Source organism: Ambystoma mexicanum, chromosome 7p, assembly GCF_040938575.1.
Source record: "Ambystoma mexicanum isolate Mex_15411 chromosome 7p, UKY_AmexF1_1, whole genome shotgun sequence".
In the NCBI taxonomy this organism is placed as follows: domain Eukaryota; kingdom Metazoa; phylum Chordata; class Amphibia; order Caudata; family Ambystomatidae; genus Ambystoma; species Ambystoma mexicanum.
In genome coordinates this window covers 163,916,640-163,932,461 of record NC_090939.1, presented here as the reverse complement: position 1 = coordinate 163,932,461, position 15,822 = coordinate 163,916,640, and the positions used below count along the sequence as shown (strand labels likewise).

The 15,822-nt window shown below is 53.5% G+C and overlaps 1 protein-coding gene and 1 long non-coding RNA gene across 2 annotated transcripts in view; one reads left to right on the top strand and one right to left on the bottom strand.

Annotated features, from left to right (window-relative positions):
• LOC138526529 (uncharacterized) overlaps window positions 1-5,318 on the bottom strand; it is a 58,812-nt gene extending 53,494 nt beyond the window's left edge. Inside the window, exon 1 of the long non-coding RNA XR_011283610.1 lies at window positions 5,184-5,318. This is a non-coding gene — a long non-coding RNA (uncharacterized lncRNA). The remainder of the gene's footprint in view (window positions 1-5,183) is intronic.
• Window positions 1-15,822, top strand: part of LOC138526527 (putative gastrointestinal growth factor xP4) — a 62,029-nt gene that overhangs the window by 32,360 nt on the left and 13,847 nt on the right. The window contains exons 4-6 of the mRNA XM_069637333.1: window positions 459-602; window positions 5,992-6,135; window positions 6,976-7,122. Of these exons, the coding sequence (XP_069493434.1) occupies window positions 459-602; window positions 5,992-6,135; window positions 6,976-7,118 (431 nt within the window). The 3' untranslated portion in view covers window positions 7,119-7,122. The remainder of the gene's footprint in view (window positions 1-458; window positions 603-5,991; window positions 6,136-6,975; window positions 7,123-15,822) is intronic.

Genomic DNA, 15,822 nt, shown 5'->3' with positions numbered 1-15,822 from the left:
TCATTTCTTATGGAATCCGCATCCCCGCGTGCCTTTGCAGGTGTGTGCGTGTTGGTGAGTGATGAGTGTCTGTCATTTGCATTCGCGTCGCCATTTCCCCTCCTCCAGTCCCTCAGAGGTCCGTAAAGTCGCAGGCCTGCGGGACTGCACCACGCATCATTACAGCGCAAACTACGGACACGCAATTTCAATGCAACCAGTCACAATAGCTGGTTTCTCTTTTTTTCTGGACCAGGTGCAATTTGCCCAGTAGCAATTTGCAATTTGCTACTTGAAAATAAGGTAACAATGTGAAGGCTATTTGTTTGTCAATTGGTTAAATGATGCCTGTCGGGGACCATCTTTGCAACAGTTAGAAGCATGAAGAGAGGAGCAGACCTTTGCTGGCTTTACAGATGGCTACAGAAATCACAGGCCTCCCTGTTCAGAGATTTACAAATGTACTTTGTTTGAAACAGATAAGAACCAGTGTGTGCTGACACCGACCCAGCGACGAGAGTGCGGCTACAAGGGGATCAGTGCCAAGGAGTGCAACTCAAAGGGCTGCTGCTTCGACTCCAGCATCCCGGAGGTGATCTGGTGCTACTTCTCCAAGGAGCAAGGTATACAGGCGATTCTTCTCCAAGGAGAAAGATATATAGGCGCTACTTCTCCAAGGAGCAAGGTATACAGGCGATTCTTCTCCTAGGAGAAAGATATATAGGTGCTACTTCTCCAAGGAGCAAGGTATATAGGCGCTTCTTCTCCAAGCAGCAAGGTATATAAGTGCTACTTCTCCAAGGAGCAAGGTATATAGGCTCTACTTCTCCAGGGAGCAAGGTATATAGGTGCTTCTTCTCCAAGCAGCAAGGTATATAGGCGCTACGTCTCCAAGGAGCATGGTATATAGGCTCTGATGGAACCTTCTTTAGAAAGTACCGAACTCATAGCGATCAGATTCGTCAGGGGTGCCTGGTCAATGGGCTAGGGACAAACATACCAGAATTGCATTCTGGAACAACAGAACACCTCACATTCTATGATTGCAAAGCGACTGAACACTACTCAGTTCAGTACCTCTATACCATCACATACTGAGTGCACAAGGGACAACTGGTTCCTGGGTTCCCCCTCCTATAAATACAACTAAGCAGACCTTATTCTAGCCAAGACTCTTTGACCTAGCAAGCCCCCATGAGTATAGGACCTGCGTTTGACAATCCCTCCCCCTAACTAACACGCTCACCATTCCACTTTCCACCTTACATTATACACATCAGCTCCCTATCCCCATCCCGAGATGCCTGCTACTTCTCCTTGACCTGCCTCAGACCAGCGACACCCAAACGCTACACTTCTCCGACCAACCTACCCCCTACAGTCCTCCAGCAATTCCCAAGCCCATCCTCACTATGAGGGCAGACCTCACTAGGAATGACCCAGACAAGATGCCCTCGCTTGGGAGCCCATCCCGAATACGCATACCCAAAGGGCCTTGATCACTACCCACCTAGAGACAGATCAGCACAGGAGAAACCAGTTCTTCCAATCCTCCTTCATCAACACATTAGGTTTTGCATTTGGCCACTCCCTCTCCTCTCGCTAACTTCCCTCATCTCTTACAGAACATTGTGCAAAGAGGCAACCACATTAGCAAAGACTGTGCTCTTCAAGATATTGCATTACATCACAACTGCATTTGGGAACTCCTCTAACTGTGCTCATTGTACAATGACTGCTTCAGATCGAAAATGTGTATTCCAAATAAATGCAACACTGGTGGCCATATGGTTTAAGAACCAATGCGGACACACATATATTCCTGCAGTAACGTTGAAGCAAATGCTCAGAGCTTTTCCTTTTTTATTGTATCCATTATTCTAAGGCTTTTGGATCTAGTCAGGCTTTTACTAGTTTTGGTTGTAAAATCGTTTAGTAATTTGATGTGTGGACCTTTCCAGGGATTCTTATTTCTGTAGTTAGATGTTCATAGATGTATCAGAACAGGGAAGTGTTTCTTTGGGAAACCTTTATTATTATCTTTATATATGCTCTTATGTATATTTGTATTTGGGGGTATTTAGTACAAAGCAACATAGCCTGGTACCAGTAATGTGTGGTTAAGAGAGGTTGATGGAAGGGGAGGTTACATGTTATAGTATCTTGGATATCCCACACCAATGGGCTGTACGCAGCTAGGAGTAGAGGGTCCTGAGTGACCCCCTAGACATTGCCTGAAGAGCACTTTCTTAAGTTCCTTTCTGAACTGCAGGAGCAGTGGAGTGGCCCTGATTGAGACAGGGGTGGTGTTCCATAGGCTGGGGCATAGCAAGAGAAGGCCTGTTTCCTGGTTTAGTCTTTGAGTGCCGCTTCATTTTCAAGCCTTCCAGTGGTCTGGTTCCTAGAGGGGAACATCTCCCTTAAGCTTGCAGTTGTTGTGGCTAGCTAGGTTGGTGTTCAGGCAATTGTCTTTGATGATATTGGTTCAACCCAGATGGCGATTCTCTCAACTTCTGGACACTTTTCTTTTAGCAGATCGAGTTACAAAGTATTGCACAGATTATTTTGCTACTATGTTTGACCTCATTCTCACATGGCTAGTAAAATATTTGTTAAGTAGGTATTTGGAGTTTCTTAAAGAGTTTTATATGGTCGTGACTTGGTTTATCTGAAAGCTTACCTGAACACTCCATGTCATCAGGGGCACCGTGCCCCAGTCCTGATCTTTCATCGTTCCATCAGATGTATTTTGGGAGATGTAGTTTTGGGTCATTTTAAATGAAGAGAGTTGACTAAATTAAAGCTAATGCCTAGGACTTGACCAGAGCCCCCAGTAACACGGGGAAAAGGTCCTATGATTTGCAATGTAGGGTGTGTATGTGTTTGGTACTAGCAGTCTCTAATTGGGTACTTCCCTATTTATGTTATCGGGGGACCAGTACAACTGTGGGAAGATTATAAAGTATGTACAAAAAAGAAGTGAATTGGTTACCCCTCCCTTCGTCCACTCTACTGGTATCAGCCAACACCTTTATACTGTGTATAATTATAATTTATCACTGTATAACAACAGTTATTTCAAAATGTATTTACTCAATTCTTAAAACAAAACGTGGGTAAAAAACAGATTTATTTGATTATAGATTATAAACCAAAAAAGTACTGTTTGACTTCTTTTTGTACATCAGAGTCATGTATTTCTGGTGGGGTTAGTACGTGGCTTACATTCTTGTACAACGCACATGGTGTTTTTCAATTGGTCATGCAGAGCAAAAAACAGGCAGACGCCTTATTCTTCAGGACACTTCTTATTTTTAGATAGTGACATTAGAAGACAAAGTCATACAAAGAGTCCTAAGAAAATGTTTTGTTAGAGACCCCGAGAGTCTGGACTCCAAGGTGAATGAGGCTCTTGAGTCAGGCCTCAGAGATGGTCGACATATGTTTCGGCCCCTGTGTCTGTTGGGAGTGGGGGGTACTTGTATTAATCCTGTCTGTGCGGCTATTATCTTCTTTTAGACGGGCCATTCTACCTTAAAGCCACCCTTAAAGGCTTTAGTTCGCTTTTTATGTGTATACTGATTGTTATACCCAGTGGCGGCTGGTGAATATTTAAATTGGAGGGGCTTAAATATTTCCCACAATATGTCAAAGTGACAAAGCAGAGCAAAGGATCCTAAACCAACCAATGGCAGACTGGGACCCCCACCACCCCAGCCCCACCGTCGCCGAGATTTTATTTTAAATAATGGTTTAATATTGTGCCTTTTACATCACACGTTCTATAAAAATGGCATAAAAAGACAGTTTGAAATTGAAATTGTAGGGTCACTCATGAAAAAATCAAGTCGATGCAAGTAACCAACAGTGCGCAGGAGGCTTTCTCAAAGCATATTCATGATGCCTTTGTCCCCAATACATGCCACTATGAAAGCATCTTCACCCTGGCTGTGCCAATACATTTCCATGCTGCCTGCACCAATATATACAAGTATTCCATGTAAGAACAAACTCATGATTGCTATGTACATAATGCCGTTAATGATATCATAATAACACATTTCAATGCTGGTTCTGGCAAAATATGGCAGTATCCCCATGTAAGAACATATCCCTGTTAGCTTTTCCATTAAAAATACCATGCCACAATATGAAAACATGTCCATGCTGGCTGCACCAAGGTAGGCCAGTTTAGTCGCATAATAACACTTATGTTTGCTGTAATCTTGATGCCCAGAAGAAATGGCATGCCACAGTAATAAATTATGGCCGGACTAGCTGCACCAAAATATGCCAGTGACAAAAAAAGTCCAGCCTAGCCAGGAAATATCACATATCATGCTTGCTTTATAATAGATGCCCAACAAACACTTGCATTCCAAAGTAAGAAATACCTACACTGGCTACATCAAAATGCCATTCTAGCCACATAATAACACATAGCGTGCTTGCTTTATCATAGATAGCCAGTAAAAAATGTCATGTCAAAGTATAAAATAGTTAGACTGACTGCACCAAAATGCCAGTCTAGCTTCTTAATAACCATTATAACGCAAACACTTTCATTCTTACTTTATCATAGTTGCTGAATAAAACACATGCCATGCCAAAGAAAAAGTTATACTGGCTGCACCAAAATGCCAGTTTAGCCACATAATAACACATATCATGCTTGCTTTATCAAAGATGCTGCGAAGAAAATGCCACGCCAAAGTAAGAAATGGATACAATGGCTGCACCAAAATTCCAGTGTATCCACAAATATCATGATATCATGTCGCAGATGCCCAGAAAAAAATGCTATGCCATAGTAAGAAATAATAGCAAGAATGGCTGCACCAAAAGGGCATTTTAGTGAGCTAATAACACTAATCAGGCTTACTTTATCTATAGGTGCCCAATAAAAAATGCCATGCTGCAGTAAGAAATACCTAGATTGGCTGAACCAAAATGCCAGTTGTAAAAACATGCATGCTTGCTTATTAATAGATGCCCATTAAAAATGCCATGTTGAAGTCCCTCTCAATCCCCCTCACCCCTGCACGAACACCGGGAAAAAACACCTGCCAGTACAAACACAAGCACGCAAAAAAGCAACATTCAGATACCTGGTCATTCACACAGAGCATTCATTCGCTCATTCACTCTCGCTTACTTACATATACACAAACACACATACATTAAAGTACACCTCTTAATCTTACCTTCTGCCCCGTCTGTATACTGCTTACCAACAGTGCCTCCCAAAAGAAATCCGGCTCCCGCAGCATGAACAGAAACCAGGATACAAAGAACACTTAGTTGGTTCAAGCTGGCGTGCTTCTGATGCACTACCCCAGGCAGCTTGAATGTGCAGGGAGGCGCAGGATTGCCCCATACACTCATTCAGAGGTGGAATTCCCCAGCCTGCTCCCTAATGGGCATGCAGGGTTTGGTAAGCAAGGGCAATGGGCATGCAGGCCTTGGCCCATTGGAAATGCACACTGGGGAACAAAACTAATCAAATGCAAGCGTAGATCTTAGATAAATCCTGCTTTTTGCAATGTGCAGTACTATCAACAAATATCATCATGACATGCTATTTGGCCAACCTCATGCACAAGTATTTAAAAACAATATCAGGTCGCTTAATACATGAACGTTATGTTGGGTCACTGAGACTGGCATATTTCTTTATGTTTTTCACACTACTCTATACTGTCAAAGTGTTTGCCGCTCTGCCCTGAAATATCATCCAAGAAAATTGCAACATTTTGTGAATGAAGAAAACATTGATGACTGCGTGTATCTTCCTTCGTTGCCCGCATGTTGGCGCCGATAGAAACACAGAGGTTGACATTATGAAAGGAGAGTCAGACAATCAGCCAGCCCATCTCAGTGACGATTTACAATACACATGTTACATTTCTATGTATCTGTTGAATCTGGCGCGTCCCTTTTTTAAATGCACGAGTAACCGTTGAAGGTTGTCGTGAAGCGTAGATAAAGCTTCTTCTGTCCTTCCTTTAACAGATAAAAGGCAATGTGCCCTGCAACCGAAACAAAGAACGGACTGCGGGTTCCGAGGCATCGCGGCCGAGGAGTGCTTATCGCGAGGCTGTTGCTATGATTCAAGCCACCCGGAGGAGATCTGGTGCTACTATTCCATAGCACATGGTATGTTGATAATGCCTACTCCAGTAGCGTGCCCAATTCAGTGTTGCATAAGGAGGAAGGGGACATTTCTCGAACATCTGTTCTAAGACACGTGAGAAATTGTCCAGATAATTAAACATTATAATGTGAGCAGGATACAGAGGGGTACAGAGGAGGGATGCAGCTGTAGGGGTGGCAGGGAGGAGAGCAACTCACTCCTGTCTAGCCATATAAAAACAGTCACTATGTTGGCATGACAAGTTTTGTTAATTGTCTAGACTGGACTGCATTGCTGCTGCCAGTCTGGTTACATGTCCTTCCTCTTGCATGGCATTTATGATAAAGCAAGCATGATAAGTGTTATTAGGTGGCTACAGTGGTATTTGGTGCAGTCTTGCTATTTTGTACTGTGTTATAACATTTATTACTGGGCATTTATGATAAATCAAGCATGATAAGGGTTATTACTTTGCGAGGCTGGCATTTTGTTGCCACCACTTTAGTCGTTTTTTACTGTAGGATGTCATTTGGTTCTGGTTATTTATGATGAAAGCATGTTAAGTGTTATTCTGTGGCTAGACTGGCATTTGGGTGGTTCCAGTCCCTCCATATTGTACCGTGGTATGGCATTTGTACTGCTGTGCGCACCCATTCACCAAAGGGAACTTTTCAGAAACATTAGCAAAGGTCACCTTTAGCACCCTTGAAAGGCGCTAGCTTTGCTCAGGCTCACTTTTGTCTGGACTTCTGGGAAGTTACTGATGAACCCGCCCTAGAACCTGGTAATTGACACTTTATATGTCTTCGTACAAATGCAACGCAACATTTTTTAATGTGTACACATATTTTGCTTTTTGTCAGTTCTGCGTAAATGTTTAATGAAACCAAGAGAAAGAAAAGAATGTGGGTTTCCAACCATCAGCTCAGAGGAATGCCACAGAAGAGGCTGCTGCTTTGATTCCAGTATCCCCGAAATCCCCTGGTGTTTCCATCACAGAACATGAAATGGTAATGTATTATTCCATCTTTGTGAGTCTTTTACATTGAGGGTGCCTCAGTTATGAGTGCTGTGTGAAACTAGGCAATGCCAAATGTCCTGGCTCTGGTATTGCTTCTCTTGGTACGTATTATGTGACCAACGGAAGGTATCTCAGTGTGTTCCCAATGTCCTCAGTTCACTAACTGTACATAAACCAATTGATGTTATAGTGGGCTATCAGTACATGGATATTAACGAAGTTCAGGAGTTCACTCAAAGGAACAATGTATGTGGTTTGTGACATTTATTTCATGTTTTTATTATAATTCACATACGCGGACATTCATTGTTTGTACCAAATCCCAGCCCTGCTTCCCCTCCAGGACCAACTCCTAGCCCTGCTTCCCTCCAATCTTAACTCCCAAACCTGCTTCCCCTCCAGTACCAACTCCCAGCCCTGCTTCCCCTCCAGTACCAACTCTCATGCCTGCTCCCCCCTCCAGTACCATCTCCCAGCCCTGCTTCCCCTCCAGTACCAACTCCCAGCCCTGCTTCCCCTCCAGTCCCAACTCCCATCCCTGCTCCCCCTCCAGTACCATCTCCCAGCCCTGCTTCCCCTCCAGTACCAACTCCCAGCCCTGCTTCCCCTCCAGTACCAACTTCCAGCCCTGCTTCCCCTCCAGTACCAACTCCCAGCACTGCTTCCCCTCCAGTACCAACTCCCAGCACTGCTTCCCCTCCAGTCCCAACTCCCATCCCTGCTCCCCCTCCAGTACCATCTCCCAGCCCTGCTTCCCCTCCAGTACCAACTCCCAGCCCTGCTTCCCCTCCAGTAACAACTCCCAGCCCTGCTTCCCCTCCAGTACCATCTCCCAGCCCTGCTTCCCCTCCAGTACCATCTCCCAGCCCTGCTTCCCCTCCAGTACCATCTCCCAGCCCTGCTTCCCCTCCAGTACCAACTCCCATCCCTGCTTCCCCTCCAGTACCAACTCCCAGCCCTGCTTCCCCTCCAGTACCAACTCCCAGCCCTGCTTCCCCTCCAGTACCATCTCCCAGCCCTGCTTCCCCTCCAGTACCAACTCCCAGCCCTGCTTCCCCTCCAGTAGCAACTCCCAGCCCTGCTTCCCCTCCAGTACCATCTCCCAGCCCTGCTTCCCCTCCAGTACCAACTCCCAGCCCTGCTTCCCCTTCAGTACCAACTCCCAGCCCTGCTTCCCCTCCAGTACCATCTCCCAGCCCTGCTTCCCCTCCAGTACCAACTCCCCGCCCTGCTTCCCTTCCAGTACCAACTCCTAGCCTTGCTTCCCCTCCAATCTTAACTCCCAAACCTGCTTCCCCTCCAGTACCATCTCCCAGCCCTGCTTCCCCTCCAGTACCATCTCCCAGCCCTGCTACCCCTCCAGTACCAACTCCCAGCCCTGCTTCCCCTCCAGTACCATCTCCCAGCCCTGCTTCCCCTCCAGTCTTAACTCCCAAACCTGCTTCCCCTTCAGTACCAACTCCCAGCCCTGCTTCCCCTCCAGTACCAACTCCCATGCCTGCTCCCCCCTCCAGTACCATCTCCCAGCCCTGCTTCCCCTCCAGTACCAACTCCCAGCCCTGCTTCCCCTCCAGTCCCAACTCCCATCCCTGCTCCCCCTCCAGTACCATCTCCCAGCCCTGCTTCCCCTCCAGTACCAACTGCCAGCCCTGCTTCCCCTCCAGTCGCAACTCCCATCCCTGCTCCCCCTCCAGTACCATCTCCCAGCCCTGCTTCCCCTCCAGTACCAACCCCCAGCCCTGCTTCCCCTCCAGTACCAACTCCCAGCCCTGCTTCCCCTCCAGTACCAACTCCCAGCCCCCCTTCCCCTCCATTACCAACTCCCAGCCCTGCTTCCCCTCCAGTCCCAACTCCCATCCCTGCTCCCCCTCCAGTACCATCTCCCAGCCCTGCTTGCCCTCCAGTACCAACTCCCAGCCCTGCTTCCCCTCCAGTAGCAACTCCCAGCCCTGCTTCCCCTCCAGTACCATCTCCCAGCCCTTCTTCCCCTCCAGTACCAACTCCCAGCCCTGCTTCCCCTCCAGTACCATCTCCCAGCCCTGCTTCCCCTCCAGTACCAACTCCCAGCCCTGCTTCCCCTCCAGTACCAACTCCCAGCCCTGCTTCCCCTCCAGTACCAACTCCCAGCCCTGCTTCCCCTCCAGTACCAACCCCCAGCCCTGCTTCCCCTCCAGTCCCAACTCCCATCCCTGCTCCCCCTACAGTACCATCTCCCAGCCTGCTTCCCCTCCAGTACCAACTCCCAGCCCTGCTTCCCCTCCAGTAGCAACTAACAGCCCTGCTTCCCCTCCAGTACCATCTCCCAGCCCTGCTTCCCCTCCAGTACCAACTCCCAGCCCTGCTTCCCCTCCAGTCCCAACTCCCATCCCTGCTCCCCCTCCAGTACCATATCCCAGCACTGCTTCCCCTCCAGTACCAACTCCCAGCCCTGCTTCCCCTCCAGTAGCAACTCCGAGCCCTGCTTCCCCTCCAGTACCAGCTCCCAGCCCTGCTTCCCCTTCAGTACCAACTCCCAGCCCTGCTTCCCCTCCAGTACCATCTCCCAGCCCTGCTTCCCCTCCAGTACCAACTCCCAGCCCTGCTTCCCCCCAGTACCAACTCCCAGCCCTGCTTCCCCTCCAGTAGCAACTCCCAGCCCTGCTACCCCTCCAGTACCAACTCCCAGCCCTGCTTCCCCTCCAGTACCATCTCCCAGCCCTGCTTGCCCTCCAGTCTTAACTCCCAAACCTGCTTCCCCTTCAGTACCAACTCCCAGCCCTGCTTCCCCTCCAGTACCAACTCCCAGCCCTGCTTCCCCTCCAGTCCCAACTCCCATCCCTGCTCCCCCTCCAGTACCATCTCCCAGCCCTGCTTCCCCTCCAGTACCAACTCCCAGCCCTGCTTCCCCTCCAGTACCAACTTCCAGCCCTGCTTCCCCTCCAGTACCAACTCCCAGCACTGCTTCCCCTCCAGTACCAACTCCCAGCACTGCTTCCCCTCCAGTCCCAACTCCCATCCCTGCTCCCCCTCCAGTACCATCTCCCAGCCCTGCTTCCCCTCCAGTACCAACTCCCAGCCCTGCTTCCCCTCCAGTACCAACTCCCATGCCTGCTCCCCCCTCCAGTACCATCTCCCAGCCCTGCTTCCCCTCCAGTACCAACTCCCAGCCCTGCTTCCCCTCCAGTCCCAACTCCCATCCCTGCTCCCCCTCCAGTACCATCTCCCAGCCCTGCTTCCCCTCCAGTACCAACTGCCAGCCCTGCTTCCCCTCCAGTCGCAACTCCCATCCCTGCTCCCCCTCCAGTACCATCTCCCAGCCCTGCTTCCCCTCCAGTACCAACCCCCAGCCCTGCTTCCCCTCCAGTACCAACTCCCAGCCCTGCTTCCCCTCCAGTACCAACTCCCAGCCCCCCTTCCCCTCCATTACCAACTCCCAGCCCTGCTTCCCCTCCAGTCCCAACTCCCATCCCTGCTCCCCCTCCAGTACCATCTCCCAGCCCTGCTTGCCCTCCAGTACCAACTCCCAGCCCTGCTTCCCCTCCAGTAGCAACTCCCAGCCCTGCTTCCCCTCCAGTACCATCTCCCAGCCCTTCTTCCCCTCCAGTACCAACTCCCAGCCCTGCTTCCCCTCCAGTACCATCTCCCAGCCCTGCTTCCCCTCCAGTACCAACTCCCAGCCCTGCTTCCCCTCCAGTACCAACTCCCAGCCCTGCTTCCCCTCCAGTACCAACTCCCAGCCCTGCTTCCCCTCCAGTACCAACCCCCGCCCCGCTTCCCCTCCAGTCCCAACTCCCATCCCTGCTCCCCCTACAGTACCATCTCCCAGCCTGCTTCCCCTCCAGTACCAACTCCCAGCCCTGCTTCCCCTCCAGTAGCAACTAACAGCCCTGCTTCCCCTCCAGTACCATCTCCCAGCCCTGCTTCCCCTCCAGTACCAACTCCCAGCCCTGCTTCCCCTCCAGTCCCAACTCCCATCCCTGCTCCCCCTCCAGTACCATATCCCAGCACTGCTTCCCCTCCAGTACCAACTCCCAGCCCTGCTTCCCCTCCAGTAGCAACTCCGAGCCCTGCTTCCCCTCCAGTACCAGCTCCCAGCCCTGCTTCCCCTTCAGTACCAACTCCCAGCCCTGCTTCCCCTCCAGTACCATCTCCCAGCCCTGCTTCCCCTCCAGTACCAACTCCCAGCCCTGCTTCCCCCCCAGTACCAACTCCCAGCCCTGCTTCCCCTCCAGTAGCAACTCCCAGCCCTGCTACCCCTCCAGTACCAACTCCCAGCCCTGCTTCCCCTCCAGTACCATCTCCCAGCCCTGCTTCCCCTCCAGTCTTAACTCCCAAACCTGCTTCCCCTTCAGTACCAACTCCCAGCCCTGCTTCCCCTCCAGTACCAACTCCCATGCCTGCTCCCCCCTCCAGTACCATCTCCCAGCCCTGCTTCCCCTCCAGTACCAACTCCCAGCCCTGCTTCCCCTCCAGTCCCAACTCCCATCCCTGCTCCCCCTCCAGTACCATCTCCCAGCCCTGCTTCCCCTCCAGTACCAACTGCCAGCCCTGCTTCCCTTCCAGTCGCAACTCCCATCCCTGCTCCCCCTTCAGTACCATCTCCCAGCCCTGCTTCCCCTCCAGTACCAACCCCCAGCCCTGCTTCCCCTCCAGTACCAACTCCCAGCCCTGCTTCCCCTCCAGTACCAACTCCCAGCCCCCCTTCCCCTCCATTACCAACTCCCAGCCCTGCTTCCCCTCCAGTCCCAACTCCCATCCCATCTCCCCCTCCAGTACCATCTCCCAGCCCTGCTTGCCCTCCAGTACCAACTCCCAGCCCTGCTTCCCCTCCAGTAGCAACTCCCAGCCCTGCTTCCCCTCCAGTACCATCTCCCAGCCCTTCTTCCCCTCCAGTACCAACTCCCAGCCCTGCTTCCCCTCCAGTACCATCTCCCAGCCCTGCTTCCCCTCCAGTACCAACTCCCAGCCCTGCTTCCCCTCCAGTACCAACTCCCAGCCCTGCTTCCCCTCCAGTACCAACTCCCAGCCCTGCTTCCCCTCCAGTACCAACCCCCAGCCCTGCTTCCCCTCCAGTCCCAACTCCCATCCCTGCTCCCCCTACAGTACCATCTCCCAGCCTGCTTCCCCTCCAGTACCAACTCCCAGCCCTGCTTCCCCTCCAGTAGCAACTAACAGCCCTGCTTCCCCTCCAGTACCATCTCCCAGCCCTGCTTCCCCTCCAGTACCAACTCCCAGCCCTGCTTCCCCTCCAGTCCCAACTCCCATCCCTGCTCCCCCTCCAGTACCATATCCCAGCACTGCTTCCCCTCCAGTACCAACTCCCAGCCCTGCTTCCCCTCCAGTAGCAACCCCGAGCCCTGCTTCCCCTCCAGTACCAGCTCCCAGCCCTGCTTCCCCTTCAGTACCAACTCCCAGCCCTGCTTCCCCTCCAGTACCATCTCCCAGCCCTGCTTCCCCTCCAGTACCAACTCCCAGCCCTGCTTCCCCCCCAGTACCAACTCCCAGCCCTGCTTCCCCTCCAGTAGCAACTCCCATGCCTGCTCCCCACTCCAGTACCATCTCCCAGCCCTGCTTCCCCTCCAGTACCAACTCCCAGCCCTGGTTCCCCTCCAGTCCCAACTCCCATCCCTGCTCCCCCTCCAGTACCATCTCCCAGCCCTGCTTCCCCTCCAGTACCAACTGCCAGCCCTGCTTCCCCTGCAGTCCCAACTCCCATCGCTGCTCCCCCTCCAGTACCATCTCCCAACCCTGCTTCCCCTCCAGTACCAACTCCCAGCCCTGCTTCCCCTCCAGTACCAACTCCAAGCCCTGCTTCCCCTCCAGTACCAACTCCCAGCCCTGCTTCCCCTCCAGTCCCAACTCCCATCCCTGCTTCCCCTCCAGTACCATCTCCCAGCCCTGCTTCCCCTCCAGTACCAACTCCCAGCCCTGCTTCCCCTCCAGTAGCAACTCCCAGCCCTGCTTCCCCTCCAGTACCATCTCCCAGCCCTGCTTCCCCTCCAGTACCATCTCCCAGCCCTGCTTCCCCTCCAGTACCAACTCCCAGCCCTGCTTCCCCTCCAGTAGCAACTCCCATCCCTGCTCCCCCTCCAGTACCATCTCCCAGCCCTGCTTCCCCTCCAGTACCAACTGCCAGCCCTGCTTCCCCTCCAGTCGCAACTCCCATCCCTGCTCCCCCTTCAGTACCATCTCCCAGCCCTGCTTCCCCTCCAGTACCAACCCCCAGCCCTGCTTCCCCTCCAGTACCAACTCCCAGCCCTGCTTCCCCTCCAGTACCAACTCCCAGCCCCCCTTCCCCTCCATTACCAACTCCCAGCCCTGCTTCCCCTCCAGTCCCAACTCCCATCCCTGCTCCCCCTCCAGTACCATCTCCCAGCCCTGCTTGCCCTCCAGTACCAACTCCCAGCCCTGCTTCCCCTCCAGTAGTAACTCCCAGCCCTGCTTCCCCTCCAGTACCATCTCCCAGCCCTTCTTCCCCTCCAGTACCAACTCCCAGCCCTGCTTCCCCTCCAGTACCATCTCCCAGCCCTGCTTCCCCTCCAGTACCAACTCCCAGCCCTGCTTCCCCTCCAGTACCAACTCCCAGCCCTGCTTCCCCTCCAGTACCAACTCCCAGCCCTGCTTCCCCTCCAGTACCAACCCCCAGCCCTGCTTCCCCTCCAGTCCCAACTCCCATCCCTGCTCCCCCTACAGTACCATCTCCCAGCCTGCTTCCCCTCCAGTACCAACTCCCAGCCCTGCTTCCCCTCCAGTAGCAACTAACAGCCCTGCTTCCCCTCCAGTACCATCTCCCAGCCCTGCTTCCCCTCCAGTACCAACTCCCAGCCCTGCTTCCCCTCCAGTCCCAACTCCCATCCCTGCTCCCCCTCCAGTACCATATCCCAGCACTGCTTCCCCTCCAGTACCAACTCCCAGCCCTGCTTCCCCTCCAGTAGCAACCCCGAGCCCTGCTTCCCCTCCAGTACCAGCTCCCAGCCCTGCTTCCCCTTCAGTACCAACTCCCAGCCCTGCTTCCCCTCCAGTACCATCTCCCAGCCCTGCTTCCCCTCCAGTACCAACTCCCAGCCCTGCTTCCCCCCCAGAACCAACTCCCAGCCCTGCTTCCCCTCCAGTAGCAACTCCCATGCCTGCTCCCCACTCCAGTACCATCTCCCAGCCCTGCTTCCCCTCCAGTACCAACTCCCAGCCCTGGTTCCCCTCCAGTCCCAACTCCCATCCCTGCTCCCCCTCCAGTACCATCTCCCAGCCCTGCTTCCCCTCCAGTACCAACTGCCAGCCCTGCTTCCCCTGCAGTCCCAACTCCCATCGCTGCTCCCCCTCCAGTACCATCTCCCAACCCTGCTTCCCCTCCAGTACCAACTCCCAGCCCTGCTTCCCCTCCAGTACCAACTCCAAGCCCTGCTTCCCCTCCAGTACCAACTCCCAGCCCTGCTTCCCCTCCAGTCCCAACTCCCATCCCTGCTTCCCCTCCAGTACCATCTCCCAGCCCTGCTTCCCCTCCAGTACCAACTCCCAGCCCTGCTTCCCCTCCAGTAGCAACTCCCAGCCCTGCTTCCCCTCCAGTACCATCTCCCAGCCCTGCTTCCCCTCCAGTACCAACTCCCAGACCTGCTTCCCCTCCAGTACCATCTCCCAGCCCTGCTTCCCCCCAGTACCAACTCCCAGCCCTGCTTCCCCTCCAGTACCAACTCCCAGCACTGCTTCCCCTCCAGTACCAACTACCAGCCCTGCTTCCCCTCCAGTACCAACTCCCAGCCCTGCTTCCCCTCCAGTCCCAACTCCCATCCCTGCTCCCCCTCCAGTACCATCTCCCAGCCCTGCTTCCCCTCCAGTACCATCTCCCAGCCCTGCTTCCCCTCCCGTACCAACTCCCAGCCCTGCTTCCCCTTCAGTACCAACTCCCAGCCCTGCTTCCCCTCCAGTACCATCTCCCAGCCCTGCTTCCCCTCCAGTACCAACTCCCAGCCCTGCCTCCCTTCCAGTACCAACTCCTAGCCTTGCTTCCCCTCCAATCTTAACTCCCAAACCTGCTTCCCCTCCAGTACCATCTCCCAGCCCTGCTACCCCTCCAGTACCAACTCCCAGCCCTGCTCCCCCTCCAGTACCAACTCCCAGCCCTGCTTCCCCTCCAGTACCAACTCCCAGCCCTGCTTCCCCTCCAGCCTTAACTCCCAAACCTGCTTCCCCTTCAGTACCAACTCCCAGCCCTGCTTCCCCTCCAGTACCAACTCCCATGCCTGCTCCCCCCTCCAGTACCATCTCCCAGCCCTGCTTCCCCTCCAGTACCAACTCCCAGCCCTGCTTCCCCTCCAGTCCCAACTCCCATCCCTGCTCCCCATCCAGTACCATCTCCCAGCCCTGCTTCCCCTCCAGTACCAACTGCCAGCCCTGCTTCCCCTCCAGTCCCAACTCCCATCCCTGCTCCCCCTCCAGTACCATCTCCCAGCCCTGCTTCCCCTCCAGTACCAACCCCCAGCCCTGCTTCCCCTCCAGAACCAACTCCCAGCCCTGCTTCCCCTCCAGTACCAACTCCCAGCCCTCCTTCCCCTCCAGTACCAACTCCCAGCCCTGCTTCCCCTCCAGTCCCAACTCCCATCCCTGCTCCCCCTCCAGTACCATCTCCCAGCCCTGCTTGCCCTCCAGTACCAACTCCCAGCCCTGCTTCCCCTCCAGTAGCAACTCCCAGCCCTGCTTCCCCTCCAGTACCATC